Here is a 27347-nt window from a genome sequence, read left to right as displayed (position 1 = left end):
GTATATATATTTATATGCGTGTTTATGTTTAAATATATATGTTATATAAAGGGGTCGGTGCAATATAGTGCTAACCCACACAATGGCCATTTTGAGATAATCGCTGTTGAATGTTTGGAAAGTCCATACATTGTACATTAAGAAAACATAAATGCATGCATTTTTATCTTCTTATTGGTTGAATTCAAAAATGATATTTTCACGGAGGGTAGAGTGAAGGATAAGGATCATGAAAATGCATGTAACTCAATTTTCTTTTCTATATTGCACCGACCCCTTCACTATATATATATTTACAGCGTGCATGTCCAAGAAAAAACGAAACCGGGTTTCCATGCACATTTTTACTATCGAAATCATTCATGTTCTTTATGAGATATACATCAATGGAAAGACAAACTTTTCTTCTTTCATTTGATGCACAACTTAACGTTCATCGTTCATGCATGACTGAGTTAGAACAATGAACAGTGGTGCTACCAAATTTTCATTTGCACCCGCAAGTGGTGACTTGAAGGGAAATTTTCAGTCTTTTAACGTCACGTTTTCGAAAAACAAAGTTCATAACCCAAATATTCATATTTTCTGCTCTTATATGAGACCCTACACGTCAAATATGAATAATGCATGATTGAAAAAAATTGCATGAAAACGTGCTCCATTTCTACCGATTCTTATACGGATAGTCGAAAAACGAGCATTCAGCTCTCCCGACTTAGCAATAGACAATAGGCTCATGCGCACCATTGAATTCAAACAAAACTACAGTGCTACACTGAATGTTGTAAGGGGGGGGGGGGGTATTTAAAGAGAATGCTGTAGACGGAAAGCCCTTTGTTGTCATTTATTTAGAATAAGCTATAAGATATAACCAAAAATTGAAGACTAATATCGGGAGTATTTTCAGGCTGCAAGCAGTCCAATGGCTATGGGAAATCAACATTGCAACAATGATACACATTTTGATGATTTTATACCTCAAACTTATTTCACTGTTTTCATTCCTTTCTACATTTCCCTCACGCGTGGTTAGTCCTTCATCACTGACAGGGTTTTGAAGTTTTTGAAGGGGGAGGTGAAGCAGAAAGAGAGAATACATCACTTCTAACATTCAAAGTTACTAATGCAGGGCAGAAAGTCTTCCTTTTTTTTGGGGGGGGGGGGGGCTTGGAATTTTTTCGGTACGTTACTCCCACCCCACCTTCCCAAACATTCCGCTGATGACCACACTTTGTTCTGTAGTTAGCTGCATGGTCAGGCAAGCTCATGATCATGTGCTAATTAACGACCCCATTCACAAACGAACCGTCTGTGACAATCCTTTTTACCCCTCCCTTCATGTTTGTGTAGATTCATTGAAGCATGAAGGCTATTGTTATCTGCCAAGTTGGGCAGGTGTCGAGAAAGCTAACTGGCTCCTTATTCATTATCTATTATTTATTTATTATTTATTATCTATCTATCGTGGTAAAATGGAAGCATTTTTTCAAATTAATTTTTCTCGAACAGGCGTTGATCATTTTTTATGCCTGAGATATCATATAAAAGGAAAAAGAATGGATATTAAGGCTATGATTTTATTTTTTGGAAAAGATTGCTGGAAAAGTCTGAAAACTTCATCCAAAGTCGCTATTTGCTCTTGCAAATGAAAATTTAATAGCATTACTGTCTAGTGTTCTAACTCAGTCATACACGAATTTTAAACAATAAGTTGTGCATCAAATGCACACATATATTACAAATCATATATTCAACAATGATTTCCCCTTACCTCAACTATGGAATTCTAGCTTGGGGTAATTCGTCCAAATTTTTGCTTGATTTGCTTTTCCTTCTTCAAAAACGCGCCATCAGAATTATCAATAACGCCGGATATTTATCTCATACAAATTACTTTTTTCACAATAATAAAATTTTGAAATCGATTAATTTGTTTCATTACAACCTAGGTATTTTCATGTATAAATACTCCACGAATGATCTTCCTGATGTTTTTCTTCACATGTTCAAAAGAAACTACTCAGTTCACAATTATCCCACCCGCCAACGGGACGCTTATCACCTTCCACGTACTCGTACAATTTTCGCGATGAAAACAATTATGTATGCGGGACCGAAATACTGGAACGACCTCCCCCCCTGAACTCAGAGGTTGTTTGTCACTATCATCCTTCAAATGCAAATTAAGACAGTATTTATTGAATAATTACGCTACATTAGCTCATTGAAATTCTGTTTTGTGCTGTCCAGGACTATCCCGTTATACTGTACTCCAAGGTTGTTGTCATGTTAAACCAGACTTTAAGAGCCCAGCTGCTTGCGCCCTTAAATTCTATCACTGTGTTTATGTATATTTTTCCTTCTTTAAAGATAGCTGGGACGAGGAAACAGCTGGTATTTCACATTCTCACTGCACTGCAACTGGTTGTTGAATGTCTTTTTCACTGGATTTACAGGTGCATGTGTTCCCTTCTTAATACACGCAATGTACACATTTCTAATACTGTCTAAACGGTATCATTGTTATTATATATTAAGTCATATTGTATTGCCAGAACGACAATGGTTCATCCGCCTATATACAGCATGTGGCTTTTTCGACCCCTAACCTGTACTAGAGAAGAATTTGCTGTATAACTGTATAATTGTACTTTTTTATTTTGTTTTTCTCTTATGTTCCGGTCATTGTTGTATCCGTGCTCCCCTTCTCAATCTTAAACTCGGTTTTTAACCGGGACCTACGCTCAACAAGCTCGCTTTTAAGTAGGTTCCTTCATATTTCTTTAGCATTCATTCACAGATTCCAAACTTAACAGATCGACCACTATTATGTTTTACATATTTGCAATATTCTATGTATGTCATGTATTTCATTTAATTTTGTTATATTTGATGTAATTTTCATCGAGAAATATGAAAATAAATTGAAATTGAAATTGAAAGAAGAAAAGTTTATCTTTCCATTGATGTATATAGCATACAGAAAATGTATGATTTTAATAGTAAAAAAAGTGCATCGAAACCCGGTTTCTTTTTTTTTCTGGGACACGCTGTATATATATATATATATATATATATATATATATACATGTATACGTTTGTTTGCTTTATTTTTTTTTTTTGTCAGTGTCGTCGAGTATGTGGTTGAAAGAAATGGTTCATGCCTTGTTAAAGAAGTTTCTGCATAATAACGATATACATGTATATTGGGTTGTTATAGGATAACTTACTGAAGTGTTTAATGTAAAACCTTCAGAAACAGCTAATTTGACATGCTAGGAAAAGGGAACTACTAAGGAGCCAGAATTAAAAATACAAAACAAAAAGCAAAACAAAACATATATTCATAGTAATTGGAAAACGTTAATGTACAAAACACATGTGAAAGTGAGTAACAGAATGAAGAAACACAATTGCATTTTGCACATATATATATGCATAGTACTAACAAAATGAGGATGGGAATTGAAATAGAAGATCCCACTAAAAACCAAAGCGAGTATGAGGTCTCGGGTTAGGGTTAACCTTTGCTCAAATATATATACATGTATCTACATATATATATATATATATATATATATATATATATATATATAATATAATATATTTGTATTATATATATCTACATATTTATATTATATATATATATATATATATATATATATGTGTGTGTGTGTGTGTGTGTGTGTGTGTTGCTGCGTGTGTCTGCTTGTGTATTCATGTGTCGTCCATGTCGTGCTATACAGTTGTCAGAATATTGGCACATATTATTCTTGACACACTGCAGTCTGGAGAAAAAAGAAAGATGGTAGACAAGATGAACTTACATTCAGTTAAAATACACATTATGACAATTGGGGAGATGACCAAAATACTACGAAAGTATAACAAACACACAAGTGACAGCTCAGATCTCGATGCTTCTGAAATTTAATATCTTTGAGTGCTTTTTAGTACATGATCACTTTGGAAGATTTTGAAGCTCGTTGCATAACGAACTCAAGAGTACACAAAACCAGATATCGAACGATGTCGAAAACATATACATATATTAATGTGCATTTAATCCAGTTCACTCTGTTTAGTAGCCGCAGCAAGGGATTTATAGAACTGTTCATGAAAGTTACAATAATATTCACAGTGCTGGAGAAATGCTTCGGGGTGAAAGATACGTATATATATATATATATATATATATGCACCGATTTTCTCCTTCCTTTCTCATATGGATTAGATAGAACAGTAGGAAGGACCAGTATTCATGGTATTGACACTGTCAATAACTACTATAGGTTTTTTGTTTTTTTTATATAACAAATCATATTCATTTCCGGTCAGTTTCCTTTTGTTTGCTTTAATTGCTATTAATAACTGATACATGACGCCAGAAGTTGCTTCAGATCAAAAGGTCACCTTGCAGATGTATTCTCTCTGAATTTTACACGAGCCATCATCCCAATCTCTTGCTCTGTCCGAATAGGACCCGGTGTACCACACTTTGGCGCAATCCTGGTATCCCCCAGCGTTGTCCGGCTGGCCATGGCGCCAGTTGGTATACGGAGTTGTCGATTGATCGTTCCAAACCCACGTGCCTTCACTCCTGATGTCGTTGTAACCAATCCAGAAGCCCTAAAATGATTTTTTTTTCCCACAAACATACAGTCTATTAGTTGATCACGATCAGCAGACATTAGGTAAGAAAGAGCAATGCAATTGATTCTTTTGCAATTAATCAGGTTCACCGACCTGACATATTAGCCAATCTCAACATTTACTGTTTATCTAGCTATATATGCTTCATGCACTTGAACTGCTGCTTGTCCACATTTTTATGCTGTTATGATTCTCTGTCAAATTACGAGCACCTGCTCACATGTATATGTTCACTGGTTTTGCCCAGCTACTTGCCTAATTAACATGCCTGGAATGGTGGCTGAACTCATTGGGACGACATACTTAGTAGTCAGCTGTTATTTTGGCGCCCTTGTAATTAGGCCTACATCACATATTTCGTGGATGGTTAACAACACTTGGAAGATCGGTCTAAGATATCATGCATCATCTCCCATAAAAAAAAAAAAAATGGCATGGATCCTACTAAAATTATTGAAATTCTGGTTTTTCTTTTCTTTCCGGTCTGTATGATGAAAGTTTCTTCAGAAATGTCACACTTTGAATTTTTGAAAAAAAAAAAACCCTCCCCGGGTTGTACTTGTTGATTTTGGGAGCACTCTGGCACAGTCATCCTTGACAGTGGTAGTTTAAAAGGGCCCTGAAATCCAAATACATGTTGATTTGTGTTGATTCATGATACCCTCAACATCACTTTTGCGGTGAAACGAATATCTGGAAACATTCCATATATTTTTTTACGATTTTTTCCTTCTATTTTCCTTGAGATTACTTGGGAAATGTTTAACAAAAGACCTTGGAATGCAGCTTCCTCTCGACTCAGCCTATTAAACTTGCATGTTTCTGTGATATTAATGTGACTAACAAAAGGCATGGCGAGCACCTGATGTCATGCATATGTTGTTTGTACTCCTTCGGCTTTCTTTGCCACTGTTCTACAGTCATATTGACTACTTTGCTACATGTCTTGTCTCGTCAAATTGTTGTTCCTTTGTTGTGTCTCCTATCAGGTCTATATTTTAGTTTATCAAACTCGCACCAGTGACATAATTTTAGACTATAGTGTTTTTTCCTTTCGTTATGGCTCAAACCCTAAATTTCCCTTTTAATTTATTGAATAATGATGAAAGAAATGTAATTATTCAGTTCATAAAAGACATAATTGTATGAGTAATACATTTAAGTCACTTTTCATAGAACTTATGATCCCAAATGGAAAAAATATATATATATTTGATTTATGTTATATACAGACGTCCGAATTCAAGCGTCAATGAGTTCATGTTTTATTTGCACGATTTATTAAATGATCCAATATTTGCAAATAAAGATTCGTACTGAAATGATGATTTCAAAATTAGTTTGATGAAGTGCAACTCTTTGAATATATCATAAGAATTTATTGAATTATTAATGTCCGTCTATTTTATTTTAGCGCCACTTTCATTGACAATATTTTTACTAATAGAATTTCTCTTCCGGAATTAGGTGGTATTATGTTATCAGATATACCCGATCATTATCCAATATGTGTAACTTCTGTTATGAAGAATAGATCAAATAATTCCGAAAATCATTTAGGTAAACGTATATTTCATTTATGAAGGAATGTCAAGAATTTTCAAGGTAGTCTAGAAAATGTTGATTGGGCTTCTGTTTATCAAACAGAAGATCCCACTTTATCATTTAATAATTTTGTGCAAATAATCAACATGAATTTAGATATTCATATTCCAATACGTAAGATTACAGAAAAGGATAAAAATTCCGAGACTTTTATCGCATTACAAAATCAATTCTAACATCGATTAAGAGAAAAAAAAAAAACTTTACAGGTATAAACATAACCCTACTGAGCAAACTAGATTGAATAATGTTAATCATACGAACATTCTTACAAATGTTCTTCGGATACCAAAAAACGAAAGAAATACCATACAAATTAACTTGAGTTATTCAAGCATGATATGAGGAATACACGAAAAGTTATTAAAGGTGTTATGAATATATTGAAAATACTTCTAAAGTTTCAAAAAAAAGTCAATTGATATAGCTGAAATTTTTAATGAGTATTTCTCTTCAGTTGGTGCAAATGTAGCGCGGAATGTTCAACCGACGCAAATAACATTCAAAGACTTCTTAGGTCCGTCTTAGCCCAATTCAATTTTTTTTTTTATCAACTCATAGACAAGAACTTTTCAAAATTGTATGTGATTTTTATGATAAGAAAAGTTCTGGTTTTGATGGAATTAATAACCGTTTACTGAAAAATGTTATTGTTTATGTCATTGATCTCCTTGTCCACATCTTTTATCTATCTTTTTCGACTGGTGCTGTATCCGACAATATGAAAATGGCTAAGTTTCTTCCAGTGTTTAAAAAAAGGGGTAAAAATTATACTAATAATTAAATGCCAATTTCTTTACTCTCAAGTATGCCAAAGGTTTTAGAAAGAATTATAATTATATGTTAGAACATCTAGATTTTGCCAAGCAAATCATATATTTACAAGTTGGTTTTGGTCAATTTTTTTTTTTTGAATTTTTGAAAAAAAACAAAAACATCCCCGGGTTGTACTTGTTGATTTTGGGAGCACTCTGGCAGTGTGGTAGTTTAAAAGGGCCCTGAAATCCAAATGCATGTTGATTTGTGTTGAGTCATGATACCCTCAACATCACTTTTGCGGTGAAACGAATATCTGGAAACATTCCATATATTTTAAGCATTTTTTTCTTCTATTTTTCTTCAGATTACTTGGGAACCCCCCCCCCCCCAAAAAAAAAAAAAAACTTTCAAACCAAAATTTCTTGAGATAACCTTATCTGTAGGCGTTTTCACATCAGCTCGATGTTTCGAAATAGCGCGCTATTTCGCTGACTATTTTCTGCGAAAAATATCTCGAGCTTGGATTTTTATCGAGCTGATGTGAAAACGCCTTGTGAATCTTTGCAAAAGTACTGAAATGTTTAACAAAAGACCTTGGAATGCACCTTCCCCTCGACTCAGCATAACTTGCATGTTTCTGTCATATTAATGTGACTAACAAAAGACATGGCGAGGGAAAATGCAAGTTATGCTGAGTCCAGGGGAAGGTGCATTCTAATGTCTTTTGTTAAACATTTCAGCACTTTAGCAATGATTGACAGATGATGACATCTCAAGAATATGAATATTGATTTGTTTGGAAGGATTTTTTGTGTGCGTTCCCAAGTAATCTGTAGAAAAATAGTAGAAAAAATCATTAGAAATATATGGAATGTTTTTAGATATTCCTTTCACCGCAAAAGTGATGTGGAGGGTATTATAAATCAACACAGATCAACATGCATTTGGATTTCAGGGCCCCTTTAAACAACAATAATTATTGCCAACGTTCGCTCCAGTGTTTGCAAAAGTGATTGTGAAAGACAGATCGATAGGTTGTTGGTTTTTTTTTGTGTGCGTTTCTGTTGTTTGTTTGTTTTTGTAAGATTAGCAACCATGCCACTTGTTTGTCACTATTTGGGAACTTTGAAGCGTTTTGCAAAAACCTAGGCGGCATCAGGTGATTCTATGGATCTGACCCTAAAAGGAGCCAGGGTAAGCAAACATTCGATCGCCAGCTTTCTTAAAACCACCGTTGTTGTTGTTTTTTGTTCAAGAGAGGTTTCCAAAATATAGCAATGAATTTCTGCCAGAAAACAAGATAAAAAGTACTCCTGCCCCTGAAATATTGCTCTACTTGGTTGCTGCTACAGGTATCGTGCAACAGAAGATGGGACAAGGAAATCATCTCGACTTGCAAGATGACAAATTTAAACACACACACACAAAAAAAAAAAAAAATATGTATAGCGAATAACGGGGAGAGTAGGGACTTTTTTTTTCAACTTATGTGATGTTGACATATGCGAGATTTACTGTGTTACAATTATGGACCTTTAAACTAACGGCTGCTGGTAAACACTGAAGGAGTTAGCAACTGTACATTCGTGATCAGCTCATGTGCTCATTAGTACGAATGGTCTTTCATTTTTCCCCCTCTCATTCAGTTTGGCAATTCACTCGTTTTCATAGTGACATGATGCATAAGCTTGCATAAAGTAGAAACAAAATATATCATAATAAATTATATATCTAGATATCAAGCTTTCTTGCTGTGAGATCGATACATAGGCGTACTGGTAAGTAGCATTTTCAGAGGTGACAACAGTGATCATTACGTATTGCTTTCACAGATGCGTATTTTAGTAAATTTGAAAACCAATTTGCTTGTTGAAATTTAAAATCAGTGGCATTTTTTTTTCTGTCCATGAGCAAAGCAGAACTACGAACTGGCGTTTTGTACTAGCACTATTCGGATTTGTAATGTACTCCATGTAAGGCTTACGTCTCCAGTAGTTGCAACCGTGTTTCGCCAGTAATTGTAGAGGAAAGTGTTTTCCGCCTCGCTCAGCACCGACGTCAAATGACCACCAAGACGGACACAGTGGTTCTCCGCTTCCTGAAAGTTTTTCTTCGCTAAAAAGAGCCGATAGCAGGAGCCGTAGAACCCAGTCCAGTACTCCGGACAGCACCCACACGCCTGACCGCCGACGGCCATGTAGGACGCCAGGACCACGAGAAAAGCAATGGTAAGCTTCATGGTCTCAGGATTCGAGAAGCTAATTAGCTTTCTTCTGTATAGGACGAATATTACAACAGAGGGATAATTACTAATCCAATTAGAATAAAAGACGTATATGTGCTTGTCGTTTAATCTTCTTAAAATACAAACAATCAAACACCCCACTGTCAACTAGAAAAGACACCCAAGGCAGATAATGAGAAGGGGAGGGATCTGTTTTCTTTATCCGTTTATCTTTCGATCTTGATAGGTATACATTATGTTATCAGTAATGATCTTTCACACATTACCGTTGTCGTTCGTAATAACAGACGATCACAATAAAAATTACACCATGATAATGCCGAAATTAAGATAAAAAATAAAGCAGAACATTTTACATAGTAGTAATTATCCCTAAAGGAAATCTCGTCTTTTATGAAACGATCACGTAAATTGGAAGGAAGGGTTTATTTCGGTGATGGCTATCGTTCTTTCACACCAGTCAGAACGTTACAGCAAAAAAAAAAATCGCTACAAAATGTTTAATGATTATTATAACCATGCAACCTTCATCCTTCTCATTTGTAGGAAAATTTAAGTTTGCTTCTCCATAGTTGACAAAGCCAACGTGACAAGGCAGGAGCATATTAACATGATATGAACAGAATTGAGACATTACAATGCTCTCATAAATGCATCGTCAAAACGTCTGTTTTAAAAGATCGTTTGTAGGCCTGCAGATTTGTAACAGTTTTCAGTTAACTCAGACTGAAAGAAAGAAAAAAGGGTATCTGGACACTGTGTACTGTCACCTCCCCTGTTAAATCCTAAATAATGTGCAGATAATAAACATATATTAAACTCAAAGTGCACTCGACGATTGCAACAAAATTCAACAAAATCCACAATTCTTCTGATCATGGCAATCAAGTATCAATACTCACGAAAACTCGGAAGACAGCCGTTCAGAAGGGTCAGCGGAATATGGAAAGATATGAAACACTGGATAGTTTTCAATCTTTTTTATACAAATTTGTTCCAAACAGACCATGGAAGCCACACCCCTCCAGCGTCCATTTCATCATCCCATTCTCTCCAACCCTTTCTCTCTCCCTCTGTCTCTCTTTCTCTCCCTTTCTCTATATTTGTCGTCTCAACTATTCTTTGACGCTTTTCCTTGACAAATTTTTGTTTACTCCAAGCTACAACTTTCTCGTCTATTTATAGCCTTTCATATTCCTACTAAGAATCTTTCATTCAGGATGTTACTACAAAAAAAAAAGTCTCAAGGAAAGGAGATTAAAACTTTGTAAATCACTTCATTTTAATACATGATCCGCTTGCCCTCAAGACGGCTCCGATGTCCCAAGGTTTATTATGATAGCCTTCTTTCTCAAATGGCTAGTCCTTCCAGTTTGTTTGAGACTCTGATTATTTTGTTGTTGTTGTTGTTGTTGTTTTGAGGGGGAGGGGTTGTTATTGATTTCAACCTCTTTTCTTTATTTTCAAGGCTGTCAAAATAATGGATGGCGCTATTTTAGGTTGAGAAATCGTTAATTCTTGATTTACCCATATGTTCACAGTTCATGCTGTCACATCTCCATTTTCTTGTATCGGTGAGGACGCCTCTTGTTACTGTCAGGATTTTTTTCACAATTAGAACTTGACACTAGGATGAAACGATTTAACTGTTTTGTCATTGTTCCTCTCATATTCTTGCTTAGCCATCTCCACTGCTTCCAAATTATCTTCCACTCCCTGAACCTATACTTGGCAGTTACTTTGCTCTTAAAAACACTGCAAATCTATAAGTGCGAAACTCTGAATTTGTATAGTAGCGAGACCTATTTGCTCCGTTTTATTATGGAGCTACATGGTTTTATCAATGATTATATATTCCCAAGGAGAAATGAGATTTGTTGGTCTAAAAAAAAAAGAATTAAAACAAAGTTCAACTCTTTCATCATTCAGAAAGAAATATGAGTTGCAATGGATTTCAAACTATTGCATAATGTGATGTCTTCAATAGCTGTGTGTTCGTTTTGCAGATGTAGTCTACCCGATCTCGACACGAGCAATCGTCCCAGTCCCTGGCTGTGTCCGCAGTGGGCCCGGTATACAACATTCTGCCGCAATCCTGGCCTCCCTTAGGCTGCGTTCACATAGAAGTATACTATTCGGGTATTCGGGGCTCGTTTTCGAGGGCACGCGCATAGCTTGAATCGAACGATAGGATTTCCTCACACCGGTTCACATAGGAGGGCACTATTCGAAAGTACCGAATAGCTGCGAATAGTGTAGCAAAGTGGGAATTTTGTTCGATTTTCTTGCAGCGTATACCGTCTCTCGTTTATGAAATAATGACAATTTTGGTCTGGACTTGCCATTTAGCAAAAATAAGCATGTTGACTGACATTCTGATGCAGTTTAGAAATTGTTAATAAGATTTGCTGGGATGTAGGAGGAAGAAATCCTCACTGCATGGGATGGTGAGTTGACGGTGCGGGTGATGGTGTATTCGGTGCTGGAATAGCGAATAGCGAATAGCGAATAGCGAATACCGAATACCGAATACTTCTATGTGAACGCAGCCTACGGTACACGGAGCTCTAGGAGTGGAATGAATGCTTCAAACCCACGTGTGTTGCGACACAAATTGTCGCCCCCTGAAACAGGCGACAAATTGCGCGTGGAGCTGACGACACAAATTGTTGCCCCAGCGCAATTTGTCGTCTGGCAACAATTTGTGCAGAGGGCTGACGGCACAAACTGTCGCCCGCCCTCGAAGCACATTTTGGGGGGTAATATCATTCTTGACACAGTCATTGAAATACCAACACATAACTTACATGGCTACATCCATGCAGACAAGCCATGTAAAAAGTCACGGTGAGCTAGGTTTCAAGGAAATGTGTATGTGCGCGCCCATATTATGATAATTGGGTGTCCGTTCGTGTGTGTGTGTGTGCGTGTGTGTGTGTGTTATTGCATATTATGGAAGAATGTGTGTTGAGGTGGTTTATGTGCATGACGATGATTTGTTTGAGCGTTTGTTGGTGCTTATTTATAAATACGTATGTATTTGTGGAATGCATATGGCAGTTCAATGTGCTAAAATCAACTAACGATTGAGAAATTATTTACGGTGTGTCGAAATTATTCGCTCATGCACAAAGCATGGCAAACTTATTCTGGGACAAATAATAGTGAAATGGAAGTTGAAGCTAAGACGGATGGAAGAAAATGAATGCAGTGGGGAAAAAATGAACAAAGACAGATAACAGTCAGGGAGGGTACCTCCCTCATATACCTTTTCTCTCGGTCTCTCTTTTTCCAGCCCGCCTCACCGCTGAAACTGACACACCCATACTATTTTGAAATCAACGCCGCTGTGAACTCTAAGCACGTGCTTATACACTTTGAAGGCATTTTCATTGCCACAGTTAGTCTGGTTTCCAGACCCTTTGCCAACTGGACTCCGCGGCGACGAAGTCGCCGCCCCGCGACGAAGTCGCCGCCTTTGCCGAAGCGAGAAAATCAACTTAAACTATACTAATTTTCGACGTTGAGGGCGTTAATATCATGGATAGCGAAATAGTATGGGCAGAGGGTCTGGAAGCCAGACTATGCCACAGTAGACTTTTGCTCCTGCCTGCTGCTGAAGGTTTATGTGATTAGACTTTCTTTTTAGTTTGATTGATACTTAATTAGAGTGCTCGTTTAGGGTCCGCACCTACAAATCATACACAACACATACCAAGTAGCCCCCCCCCCCCCACACACACACATACGCATAACTTACCAGTCATACCCACCCCACCCCAGCATAACACCGGAGCAACCACCCCAACCACACTAGTCTGGCTTCCAGACCCTCTGCCCATGCTATTTCGCTATTCAGGATATTGACGCCCTCAACGTCGAAAACAAGCATAGTTTAAAGTGTTTTTGTCCTTTCGGCAAAGGCGGCGACTTCGTCGCCGCGGAGTCCAGTTGGCAAAGGGTCTGGAAACCAGACTACTGCTATCATGACTTATTACTTTTTCGGGGGGGGGGGTGATATCCACCTATTTTGATTGATATCCAAGGTTGTCAAATAAATAAAGAGGGCAAGCTGACCAATGGCAAGGTCCTTCCTGATTTAAGCGTAACGGGACCCAACTTCTTGTGTTATTTTTATTTGATATCAGAGGAAATCCTTCGGTATAAAGAAAACCGTAAATTTCAGACAGAGGCACACTGCGTAATACTGTCACAAGTCAACTGGTAGGCAGATTATAAGTGAGCACGCCATCTATTGCTGTCAGTTGAATTTATTTTATCCCCCCAAAAAGTATGTATATTTTATGTTGATTAGGAATTGTGTATAATAAAGAAAGGAACTAATGCTAATGCAATTTTAGTAAGGAACAAACTAGAAAATGTCAGGGTTAGCATGATATTTTAGTTCATAACATGTGCCCCGAAAATGAATAAAGTCTGCCTTAGAGATTGCCTCAACAACAATCCTTTTATACTTTTGGATCTGTCACAAACTGAACTTTATAATCCAGTTGCTTAATCAAATGGCAGTATGATCACCCCCTCCCCTGCCGTGAAAGAAAGACACAATTTACTCTCAATTTATTGTTAAACATGATCTATTTTGAAGGACTTTTGAATACGAATGTAGCTTTAACGTACTGCGTCTCAGATATTTTTGCTCCAGTGTCATAACGCAACGTTTCTGCACAACATTTGATACAATTAGTCATTTTTTTTTATTATTGGTTTCTGACTTTATTTGACGTAATCAATTAAATGTAGCAGCGATGCCTGTCATTTGAAGGTGGAAAAGAGTTTTGGAACATTGACTAGAATAATATAGGAGTGGCAAATATATAATTCTGTTGTCGTGGTTGTTGTACGTCGAATAATAAGTACATATGTATTACACTTTTTGTAACATGCATTATCCCCGTGCACATGGCACCGGGCACAGCTTGAAAGGGAAACCTTGGAATAGGATTCAAAATGAGGAGAGTCGAATTGAGGGTATGTATACAGAAAAACCACTTCATCCCTTGCCGGGTTGAATACAATGGATTTTATAACGCGATATTTTAAGATTTTACACTCCAGCGAAAGTTCTTGTTCGAAATCTTTGCTGTTTCATTTCTAATGGCTGTATCTCCAGATAATTGAACTTAATATACCAGTCTCTGTTTGAACAACTCAATGTTGTAGAATAATTTTATATGAATACTTATCAAATTTTTTTAACCCCCTCATTTCTAGGTATATTTATCTCTCTCTCTCTCTCTCTCTCTGTCTCTGTCTGTCTGTCTGTATGTCTGTCTGTCTGTCTGTCTGTCTCTCTCTCTCTCTCTCTCTCTCTCTCTCTCTGTATTTTTCATCTCAACTATTTTTTGACGTTTTTTCCTTGACCACTCCTTCTTTTCACGGAGCTATCACTTTCTCTTGTATAACATATTATATTCCTCTGATAAAACTTAGATTCAGGATGTGTACCATAACACAAAACAATTTCAGGGAAAGGAGATCCAAACTAGGTCAATCACTGAATTGAAAATCACTTACACTCTTGCCCAGGGGTGGATCCAGGCATTCAGTAAAAGTGGGGGAAATGGTGGCTTTACATTCTTTTTTTTTTCTTTTATTTCACGAAAATCGAAGGAGGGGCGCGCCGGGTGCGCTCCCCACCTGGATTCGCCACGCTTGCCTTCAACATGGTGTCATATTTTGGCCTTCTTTCTCAAGTGGCTAACGCGTCTAGTTTGCTTGGGACTCCGATCATAATTTTTTGGCGTTGTTGATTGTTTTTTGTGACTGATATCCTCCTCTTTTTTTATCATTTCCAAGGCTGTCAACATAATAAAAGACGGGTAGGTTGACAAATCGTTAAGGTAATACCTGATCTAAACCCCATTCCTGAATCTTAGTTGTACATAAAGTTTATGCTGTAGCTTCTCAGTTTTCAGGCAAGCAGAACAGATGAGGACGCCCCCTGTTGCAGTCAGATTTTTTTCCTGTCTTGTTTTAATTGGAATTTTACACCAAGATGAAACGATTTAATATATTAAGCGATTTATTTGTCACTTTTCTCTCTCCAGTTCTTGCTTAACCATCTCCACTGCTTCAAACTCACCTTTCACTCCCTGAGATAGTTGCCAGTTACTTTAACTCTTGATAACACTGCAAATCTAATTTGTGATACGAAGCGAGTCCTTTATGATTCCCAAGGAGATAAAAGAATATGGAATAACAAAAACAACGACTTACGTCCAACTCTTTCATCATTCAGAAGGAGATCTAAGTTGCAGTGGACTTCAAACTATTGCATAGTGAAGTCTTCGATAGTTGTGTGTTTGTTAGGTCCTCAAGACATTTTTCTTTTATTGATTTGCTTTTGTTTTGTCTTCTGTTATATTGTATAGTTCTTGTTATCTTTATGTTGTGCTTGTTTCTAATTATCCTGCAATTTATTTTTTAACCCTATGAATCCCCAGCTTTTTTGGCCCCTCCATGCAGGCCCAAGTGGGGAAGGGACGCATTGTGACCTATATATAGCTTCTATATTACTTGATGTATTTATCGTCATATTAGGCACATGGTTAGATCAACTCATACTCTATAATATGATCCACATTTGAAATCTCGCAAGGTCACCAATTGATGGCGGTATTCACCAAAATATAAAGAAATACAATTTTAGTATGCTGAAATCATGTGTTTTGTTTATAACTACTTTACGCCAGTATAGGTCTTTATTCAAAACCAATGATTTTCATACTTGCCACAAGTGAAACCAAAGCATACTTCACCATTTGTTTATATGGTGGACATTTCTCAAGACCAACACATGATGAGGGCGCTATTCGCTACAAAATATTTATGAGCTTAGAAGACTTACAATGTTTTGTTTGGGATAGGTATATAATGGGTATTACATTCCATAATAAATATTGCAATGTTTTGTTGGCAGATTTATAATGATAAACGAATGATACAACAGGCAAAATTTCTGCGAAAAAAAAAATGACACAAAATGAAATGGTAGTCTTTCGAAATATATTGTTTTGTCACTTCTTTCTATCATATCTGTTGTTGTTCCGTATGGGACATGAAAAATAAAGGAAGTAATAAGAACACCATTTTAATGTTGGTGACATCCATAATCATTTCATATATCGGTCCTTCGGCAAATTACAGCAAAGAAAACCCCATTTCATCCTTTATCATTATTGTTTACTTAAACTGGAATAGAAAAACAAGCAAAGACTGACGGACGTGGTTGTCAGTCTCAGTTGGCAAAGGCAGCCAGCAATATCAGACAGAGCTAAATCACGTATCAAAATGTTTGCAATAAAACTTGAGGAAAAAGTCACCAAATTTGGTTGAAATTGGGTCAGGGGCGTAGGAGTGGCAATGATTGTAGTGGGCAAAATACCTCCACCCCCTTGGACTTTATAGAGGTACAGTATAGTTGAAGACTGATTATATTTCAATGGTTCATTTCTCTCTTTCCTTTTTTTTTCTAATTAGGGGGTCGGCCTCTAAAAGTAAGAAGTCGAAGGTTTCTGTTTCCTTCCGCAGCCTCATATTCGTTCTGAGACACATGCTTTGATTTTTTTTATCGTTACTAAATGCAAACGATTGTTTTATTCTGCACATATCATTGAAGTCTAAGGTTCACATATTCTTTGAATCAAGGTGGAGAATAATCTTGAAACGTGAATCTTAATAAGCGTGGCAGTGGTTCGTCCTGGAATAGTAATGCACGTACAATATTGTGAGGGCAATCAGTGATGCAATAATCTATTAGTGTACTTTGAGATAGTGCGTTTGTGGGGGCGCCCTCAAAGAAATTGTACACTCATGTAATCTCTCTCTCTCTCTGTATATTATGTATACATATATATATGATATATTATACGATATACATGATATAGGCTACATATGTAATTATGATATGTATTATATTATATTATGTATGTATGTATATTTTACATATATAATACATATGTTACATATATTTAAGTGTGTGTCGGTGTGTATTATGTGTCATTTAGTGTAGTATGTCGTGCTACCGCTGACAGAATATTGGCATATTATTATTGCACACTGCAGTCTTAAGAAAAATTAGTAGACAAGATGAACACACATGCATTTAAAGCACACACACTCTGACAGTTGCGAGAATGACCATTGTTCATTAGGATTCATTATGAAAATATTTAAACATACAAGTGACTGGTCAATTGAATGATAATTCTCGAATTTAATATCTTTGAGGTTTTTTTAGTACATGATCACTATAAAAGATTATGAAGCTCGTTGCACAAAGAGTATCCATCGTGATAAATTAAACGATGTCAGAAAACTACTTAATGTGTATTAAATCCAGATCACTGTGTTTAATATTCTTTTTTTTTTTTTTGAAAGGGCGGCAAGAGAATAAAGTGAGATTTGTGATTAAAGTTAGAATATGCTTATAGTGCAATAGAAAAAAGTGTCAGGGTGAAAGATTGTTTTTTTTTTCATAAAGGAAGGATATATGGTCTTGGTTAGAGTAACTGATGTGACAGACTTTATAGGTATGAAATGAAATTTTGAGTGGAAGAATTAGGATTAGAAAAAAAAATACTGTAAGTAACACAATAAGCGGCACCATTACTGACACTATCAATAACTAGCTTCTTTTTTCAATGATAAATCATGTTAATTTCTTGTCCGTTTCTTGTATTTGCGTAAATTGCTATCAATACAAGTTGTAACTGATACATAACGTTACAATGAAGTTTGCTCCAGATCAGAAGGTCAGCTTGCAGATGTATTCTCTCACAGCTCCACACGAGCCATCGTCCCAGTCTCTGGCTGTGTCCGAAGTGGTCCCAGTGTACCACACTTTGCCGCAATCCTGGCTTCCCCGATAGTCGTCCGGCTGTCTCTGGCGCCAGTTGGTATACGGCGCTCTAGAAGTGGAATGATCGCTCCAGACCCACGTCCCTTCTCTTCTGATGTCGTTGTAACCAATCCAGAACCCCTAAATGAATGTGTATTCAAATTGGGATAGTCTGTTAGTTGGTCATGACCAGCAGACAATAGCTCAGAAAGATCAATGCAATTGAAAGTCATCATAATTGTAATCGCTATAAACCACTGAAATCCACGTCTAAAACCCTCACTATAATACGAGTCACGCCTACATGGTCCCTATCTTATAGGGACCCTTGGGACATGCACTTCTAATTAAAGTTCAAAACTGAACATCAGTTGATTTGATGTTTTGAATTTTCAACTGCTTTGATAGGAAGAAGGAAACTTGTTACGTGTTCTGATGTAGAATCATCAATTTTCGAACCGATATGTAATGTTAGTTGGAGAAATATTTTACACTTAACGGCTCAAATATCAACAGAATATACACCAAGTTTGATAGGCTGGTGTCGTTCGAAATTCACACACAATGTAAAAGCTGTGTTTACACCATGTTCCCGGCGGCCACGGAAGCCGCGTTTGCCCGTAGTGTGGCGTCGGCAGATGAGGCATTCTCCTGTTTTTCCCCCTTCACATACTAGTCTTGTTTGTTCCAGTCCTCGCCCCGGTGAACATTCAATCTGTCAGTAGGTATCAGACGCTGTTCTCACGGCGTCTGGTCAGGCTAAGCAATTATCAATGTTTTTGCGTCGTGTCTCACTACGGACCGCCTCCAAGTTTTGTTACGGCCTATTACGTTTCTATTATGTTTCGTTGCGTTCACTCCAAGATTCCTCGTTAGCACCGGGACTGCCAGTTTGAAAACCTGACACGGCATCCACGGCAATCACGACCTGCCACATTTGCCTGTAACGTCTCACCGCGTTGTTTCACGTCCATCCCGTTTTGTATACGGTGCATGGCCTGTAGCATGGCTACCGTGGTTGCCGGAACATGGTGTAAACGCAGATTATAGCAGTAAGATTTCCGTAAACGTCACTGTTACGACCAAAATCGCACTGAGAACGATCACACACAAAGGAACCAATATAAACTAATGTTCAGGCACTTTATTAACAATGATTTCAAGTCCAAAAATGATGTTCAATTCAATTCAACTCAATTAAATTATTTTTATTCTTCTTTTTTTCACTAAAACATAACACAAAATGAGCACTAGTGAACATGAGGCTACTATTTCGGACAGTGATTTGCTGCTCTGTCAATGTTGGACAGATATTTCGTTATTGAAACACGATATCGATGATCATGGTTCATAAAGAGTTGTTTGCGAAATCTTTGTAAATCTTTCTAATTTCTAATTTATTTTCTAAGCCTACTCGCTCTATCTATCATCCCGTTTCATCAGTAGGCATATGCGTGTGTGTGTGTTTTTTTTTCTTGTAATATCATTTATATTCAGATTTTCCTTGCAAGGCATTTTTTTTTTCCATTATAACCAAAACTGTAAACAATCATGAACACAGAATGACGATCGGAAAAACAAAATGTTTGTGTGATATTTTGATAAAGGTAATGGAAATAAAACCTACATTACATTTAGCGTTAAGATGTATTACATCTAGGATGGATATTACACTTACGGTTGTTATTACATTTTGGGTTGACTTGTATTACATTTAGGGTTGTCTCCAGTTGTTACATTTAGGGTGATACTGTTTCTGGTAATTACATTTAGCGTGAAAAAAAAAAATATATATTACATTCAGGGTTGTTATTACATTTCAGTTCAGTTCAGTTCAGTTCAGTTTTTATTTCTGCATTTCAAACTCAATACAAATCAACAAATCAACAAAATACTTACATATTCATTTACACAGCTAATATTCGTAACGTTTGGATCTTACATACATTTTCTTTTTTTTTAAGAACGAATATCATATACGAAAGGAAGCAATAGGAAATGATAAAAATGAAATGCAGGGGACCATCATCATAAGCTAAGCTTGACGAGGAAGATGGCCCCAGGTAAAGAGATACATAAAGAAAATCTTGCCACTCACTGAGTGGGGGGTAATTGTGCGAAGGGCACAATAAAGAGATACATAAAGAAAATCTTGCCACTCACTGAGTGGGAAGTATTGTGTGAAGGACGTGCGTTGAAGTGCGGTGTGCATTGTGTTGGGATGAATCTTGGTTTGTACGTTGAGTGTTATTTTGTGTATCAGTGTGATGAGGTGAATTCTACTTCAGTTATGGCCGTGAACTCATTGTTTAGGGTGTTTGTTGACCAGGTGGTATGAATATTTAAATGTCAAATGTATACTGGATTATGAGGGTGTTTTTTAGTTCTCGTTAAAAAATGTTCAACGACGTACATTGTTTTAAATTAGGGGGTAAAGAATTCCAAATATCTGGTCCATTATGTTCTAATGATTTTTGAGCTAAAATGATTCTGGGGTTTTCGAGATGGTAATCGGACGACTGACGTGTTGGATATGAATGAACGGTGGAATTTGGAGTGAAGAAACCATCAAAATTTTTTGGAAGACAATTAAATGTATATTTATACATAAAAACAGCAGTTTGAAAGGTTTGAAGACCCTCAATTTTCAATGTTTTTAGTTGACGAAATAGGGGATTGGATGGGGATAAGTAACGGGAATTGGTAATCAAACGTACAGCACGTTTTTGGAGGGTAAGAATTGGATTAATTTTAGTTGAGCCACAGTTTCCCCAAACGATATTGCAGTATGTGATATGTGGTAAGATCAATGCATTATATAGAATAGTCAGGGAATTTTGAGAAATGAAGTTTTTCAGTCGATATAAAATTCCTACAGTTCTTGAGACAGACGTGTGGATATTATGAATGTGATCGTTCCAAGTTAAACTCTAATCAATTATAATTCCTAAAAATTTAGTAGATCTTACTTCAGTTAAGGATAATCCATCAATATTAATATTATAACTGCTGTTAATGTTCTGTGAAGCAGTAGGTTTGAAACGTATAAAATTTGTTTTTGAGATATTAAGGGATAATTTATTACATATAAACCATTGGGAGAGTTTGTCTATTTCCGTGTTCAGAGTATTAAACAGTGTTTCGAGGTTCTCATGGGAGTAAAAAATATTAATATCATATTAGTATCAAAAAGTATAAATTTAAGAGTTTTCGATGTATTTATTATATCATTGATATATACAAGGAATAGTAGGGGGCCAAGAATTGATCCCTGGGGAACACCACATACAATATTAGAATTCGGAGATTTGGATGACTTAAATAGTACATATTGCTTTCTGTTGGATAAATAATCAATAATCCAAGAAAGTGCTAAACCACGAATACCATATCTTTTTAATTTGTAAATTAATATATCATGATCTATGATATCAAAAGCCTTTGATAAATCCATGAAAATTCCTATAAAGTGTTTTTTATTTGCAAAAGATTCAGTAATCTTATCTAACAATTGAATTATAGCTAAATCAGTGGAATGGCCCTTTCCAAATCCAAACTGATTAGGTATAAGTAGGTCATTTACATGAAGCAAAATGTACAGGCGTTTATGAATAATTTTTTCCAGAATTTTAGAAATACTAGGTAATAACAATATTGGTCTATAATTTGTTAAAAAGAGAAGGGTCGTCTTTTCTTTTGAAAATTGGCACTACTTTCGCATTTAGGGTTAAGTTGTATTATGTTTAGGGTCGTTATTACATTAAGCGTTAAATTGTATTACATTACGGGTGGATATTACCTTTAAGGTTAAAAATTATAACATTTAGACCAGGCGTCCACTAGGGCGCGGACAAGACGCGGACAAGCCCCGGAATGCAAATTTGGTATTCCGCACTCCTTCGGGAACCTGTCCGCACGTTCCTGAACGTGTCCGCTCACTGTCCTAAACATGTCCGGGCGTTTCCGCACCTGCGGGAGAGAGAAAAACTTCCGCGTCCAAATTTTGATCGAGACCAAAATTTGGACGCGGAAATGAACTTCCTGACACCTTCGGCGACTTGTCCTGACGATGTCCTGAGGATGTCCCGCTTGTCCGGAACCCTTCCGCTCCTTCCGCATACGCTCCGGAAAGAATCCCGCGGTGTGGGGAAGCTTCCCGATTGAAAGCGGAAGACACCAGGAATGTTTTAGGACAGCGCGGAGCCGATGCGGATGTATATATGCAAGTGTCCGGAACCGATGCGGAAATTTGTGATCCAGACACGAAAATGTCGACACTTTCCGCGAGCGTCATGCCAATGAAACGCAAAATGAGCAAGAAGGGAGGCGAGGCCCCCATGCAAATATCCCCATCACAGGCACACCTTTCGTCTAGTGATGAAGAACAGGTAAATCTAAGGAATTTCCGGTCCCAGAAGGCAAAGAAGAAGGTAGTAGAGACTGTGCCAAAAGCAACCAGAAAGAAGTGAAATCGGCCCCATAACTTCCTAGTAAGTTTGTTTTGATTTGATCTTTTCAGAAATTATTTTTCATCTGAGTGACTTTCCTGGTTCCTATTACTTACTATAGTACATTTTCCTGTATGTTGTTTTCGTATTTTATTTGCCAAGAAACTAGGTTGTCCCATGTGACAGCCAGCTGAAAAATCATAAAAGTAGGTGGAAGTACACTAAGAAAAAAAAAAAGCATAGAATTTTTGGCTAAATGTTAATGTATTATGTAAACATGAACAACTTGTTATTCATAGGTAAATGCTTTCTAATGATACAACATATTAGAACAAAAAAAAAAACAAATTCATAACACTAAAAAGCATGAATTAAATTGCAAAGATATACCTGTGGTCTCATTACAATGTAATATCTTTGAAGCCCAAAATAACAATGAAAGCTAAAGATGATGGAGGAAAATGAAGAATTTTCTGTCACTTCAAAATTCAAGTGAAATGAGAGAAAAAGCAATAAATCATGAACTCGAAAAAGTGTTAAATTTCTGCCTTTCTTTTTTGTTTTTTGCTGAGTGTATACATTTAAGTACACATTAAGCATCACAAATCATTTCAGAAATATTCGTTACCTGAATGATTTTCGTAGTTTTTATTACCTAATAATTTTTCTTCTTTTTGTTTTAGTTGCAAATAAACTCGATTGTCCAATTTGACAGCCCAGCTGAACCCCCCCCCCCCAACAAAAGTAAATTAAAGTAGGTTAAAAATATTTCCCCATTTTCACACTTCATTGACAATAGGCTAGTAAGCTCTAAGCATGAAGAAAAAAATTCTCGGACTTGAAAATGTTCAAAAGTGATCAAAATAAGAGAGGGTTAGAGATGCACAAGGGTAAAAATGAGAGAAAGCAAAACAAATTTAATGATTAGGATCATTTTGGCATGTTCTACAGAAGTATCAGCCAAAACATGTAAATAACATACTTAACGATGGATAAAGCACAGGTCTAAAAAAAGGGAATAAAGAATATATATATGTATATATGTATATATAAGTAACAAAACTGCAACAAAGTTCATGCTGTATTCACCAACGGTTTTTTTTTCTTGTGAAGAAATAAACCGTTGGTGAATACAGCATGAACTTTATTGCAGTTTTGTTACTTATCTTTTTATTCTGCCCACACGTGGACTACCTTATCAACATGATTATATATACATATGTATATGTATGTATATATATATAGATATATATATATATATATATATATATATGGTTCAAAAAGGTTGCGAATATCATCCATGTGACTGTAGGCAGAGACAAAAATTGTTCTCCCAGATGAGACAAATAAAAAAAAAATGAATCGGCAGCCGACATGCAGACAATCCTATTCTTCGACTTTTGGTGGTCACATTTATCAAATAATCTTGACCAATCATTATAATATCAGCCGCTACTGCGGAAGCACAACAAGGAGCATCAATGACGGCTAGCAGTCAAATGAGGAAAAGTCAAAGTCAGCGCCACATTTATACCTTTCCATTTTCCTGGTATTGTCTGCAGTTTGTCCGCATGCCTAACTTGTGTTGTCCGGAAGACATCCTAATTGTCCGCGTTCATTCCTGGTGTAATCCTAGATGTTTCCGCGCTGCCCGGCTACGATTAGCATATTCCGAGGTATTTCGCGCTCTTCCAGAGTGATTCCTAGGAATGTCCGCAGTCAGTCCGCGGACAGTCCGCGGACAGTCCGCGGACAGTCCGCGGACAGTCCTAGGAATGTCCCAGGACAAGCCGATTCACAAGGTTATTCCGCGTCTGTCGCGGACAGGATGCCGAAATAACAGAATTTGCTTCCGCAACCCTTCCGGGGCTTGTCCGCGCCCAAGTGGACGTCCGCCCTAAGGGTGAATATTACATGTAGGGTTAAAAATCATAACTTTAGGGTTGACATTACATTTAGGGTTGTCTCCGGTTATTACATTTACGGTTAAAATGTATCAGGGTGGACATTATTCATTTAGGGCTATGGTGTACTACATTTAGGGTCGATATAACATTTAGCGTTGATATCACATTTGGGAGTGATACACTTGGGACTTCCAGAGCCTTCCAGATGCCCTGAATTCCTGTTTTGTCATGTGCATAACATCATACCATAACTGTAGGCGGTTTATTCTTGAAACAGTTTTATTATGAATACTTTTCACATTTTGTATAGTCAACAATACGGCCCGTCGATGAGCCGAGGGCGTCGAGGCAAGTGGTCTATGGCGAGGGTACAGAGGAAGCGGTTGATATGTGATCATTTACAATCATGAATTGAATACCAGATGACTCACATACTTAGTTTGTACCGTTTTATGCACGCCATACAAAATGACACGTATCTTCGTCCAATCAATTTAATGCCAATTATTTTTAATTTGCTGCCTTTAGATATCAAAAAAAAAATCTTGTGAGATATGACTTTATTATAGTAAGTCTATTACTGCAATCACCCATTATGAAACCATTTTATCAAATAAAGTGTTTTTAAGCAAATCCGAGAGATAATCTAAGCCTGATTTAATATTCGCACGTGGAGGTCTGTATACTACACCTTTGATTATGTTTTTGCTGCCAGGAACTGTAATTTCAGTAAAAATTAAGAGACTCAATCGAATCAGTCATGCTCTGTTAAGCTCATCGCGAACTACACAATCATAAATAGGTGAGTTTTAGACATGTCTCACGTGATCCTAATCAGACGATCTTGCCCCATTAGATCACCGCCCGACATGTCTGACACTGACCCGATAGTCGACCAACACAAGTCGGATTCATCGGACTGCGATCCGATACACTACGGTGGGTGGCCGAAATCAATAGAAGAGATGTCTCTGTTGAATGGGAGTCTCTTTGGCAGCTCTATATATTTTTGTGGGTTTTTGTTTTTGTTGGTATTTTTCGTGCTCTTCACCTGTTCCCCTTAAGTTTTCTGAAATTCCCGAAGCAGTCCCTTCGATTCAATTCATACACAGATCATAATACGGAGAATCTATACTGTTGAAAGAAAAAAAATATATACATGTATGTATAATCATATACGACTTACATCCCCTGTAGGAGTTGGAATCGTGTTTCGCCAGTAATTGTAGAGGAAAGTGTTTTCCGCCTCGCTCAGCACCGACGTCAAATGACCACCGAGTTGGACGCAGTGGTTCTCCGCTTCCTGAAAGTTTTTCCTCACTAAGAAGAGCCGATAGCAGGAGCCATGGAACCCAGTCCAGTACTCCGGACAGCACCCACATGCCTGACCGCCGACTGCCATGTAGGACGCCAGGACCACGAGAAAAGCAATCGTCAGCTTCATGGTTTCAGGATTCGAGGAGCTTCTTTGGATAGCTTTCTTCTGTAGAATGAATAATAGAACCGAGGGAAAATTTGAAGTACTAATCCAATTAGAATAAAGGAAATATAGGATATTGCCAAGTACACATGATTGGCGTAAAACTTCTCCCAACAGAAACAAAAAATAAACAGGCAATCACACACCCATCTGTCAACTAAAAAAAGACCCTTCACCTCAAGAGATAAGGAATGAGAGTATACATGTTTCTTTTATCCGTTTGTTTTAAAATCTACAGGCACATAATTAATCATTAATGCTAGATGGTAATGGTGATACTCGCATTAAAAATAAAGAATACATTGTTACATAGTGCTGATACTCCCTGATGGAAATATCGTCTTTTCCATAGCAGTTAGAAAAAGTTGTCAAAAATGACAAAGCCAAAGTAAAAAGCAGGAACATAATAGGAACAGGATTGTGACATATCTGTGCTCTCATCTGCAATTCCAAAACGTTTATTTCAAAAGATCATTCGTAAGAGCAAAGATTTGGTACAATTTTCAGTTCACTCAGACTGAAAGAAAGAAAAAATGGGGGAATTTGAACATTGTGCGTATTTAGAGTCACTTTCCCCATTGATACCTTCTTGATAATCTGACACAGCGCCTTCTGGTATTAGACACAAAGCGTTCAAGCAATCACGAACAAATACAACAAAATCCACAATTCCTCCGATAATGGTGATCAAGTATTAATACTCACCAAAACTCTGATGACAGCCGTTCAGAAGAGTCAGTTGTGCAGGAAAATGAAATCCCGGATAGTTTTCAATCCAATCTTTTTTTTTATACAAACTTTTCCAATCACACCACGAAAGACACACCCCTCCAGCGTCAATCATCCCATTTTCTCCGTCTCTCTCTCTCTCTCTCTCTCTCTGTATTTGTCATCTCATTTCTTTTTTTTTTAACTTTTTACCTTGACCACTCCTTCTTTTCACGACGATATCACACGTCTTCCTCTTGTATAACCTATAATATTCCTATTATAAAACTTAGATCCAGGATGTCGGATTACCATAGCACAAAACAATCTCATTGAAAGGAGATCTAAACTAGGTCAATCACAGAATTAAAAAACCACTGACACTCTTGCCCAGGGGAGGATCCGGGAATTCCTTAAGTGGGGGAGGGGGCATCTTTACAAAATTAAAGGGTGAAATTCTTCCGTCGAGGTGTTTTCAATGCAAATATTTACGTCGATGTTGGGCAATTTGTCAATCATTTGCATTAAAATTAAAGGGGTCGCGTAGCCCCCCCCCCCCCACATCATTTTTGGTTTGTATTTCTTTTGTTTTGACGAAAATTAAATTCCTCCCCTTGACTACACCATCCTCCTCACAGCATTCAGGCACACACAGGTAGAACAAAATGAGTAGAGGCAA

The 27347-nt window shown here is 37.0% G+C and overlaps 2 protein-coding genes across 2 annotated transcripts; both read right to left on the bottom strand.

Moving 5' to 3' along the window:
• Window positions 1–4401: 4401 nt before the first annotated feature.
• On the bottom strand, window positions 4402–9256 carry LOC140241164 (echinoidin-like). The gene is made up of 2 exons (XM_072320924.1): window positions 9002–9256; window positions 4402–4629 (listed from the first exon to the last, which is right to left on the bottom strand). Exons 1-2 carry the CDS (start codon window positions 9254–9256, stop codon window positions 4402–4404), a joined length of 483 nt encoding a protein of 160 aa, XP_072177025.1.
• An 8776-nt stretch (window positions 9257–18032) lies between these two features.
• On the bottom strand, window positions 18033–27101 carry LOC140241163 (echinoidin-like). The gene is made up of 3 exons (XM_072320923.1): window positions 27051–27101; window positions 25667–25963; window positions 18033–18266 (listed from the first exon to the last, which is right to left on the bottom strand). Exons 1-3 carry the CDS (start codon window positions 27099–27101, stop codon window positions 18033–18035), a joined length of 582 nt encoding a protein of 193 aa, XP_072177024.1.
• Window positions 27102–27347: the final 246 nt, after the last annotated feature.

This window comes from Diadema setosum, chromosome 17 (assembly GCF_964275005.1).
Source record: "Diadema setosum chromosome 17, eeDiaSeto1, whole genome shotgun sequence".
NCBI classification, from domain to species: Eukaryota; Metazoa; Echinodermata; class Echinoidea; order Diadematoida; family Diadematidae; genus Diadema; species Diadema setosum.
The sequence above is the reverse complement of the archived record's forward strand: the minus strand, read 5'-3'. Positions and strand labels throughout refer to the sequence as shown.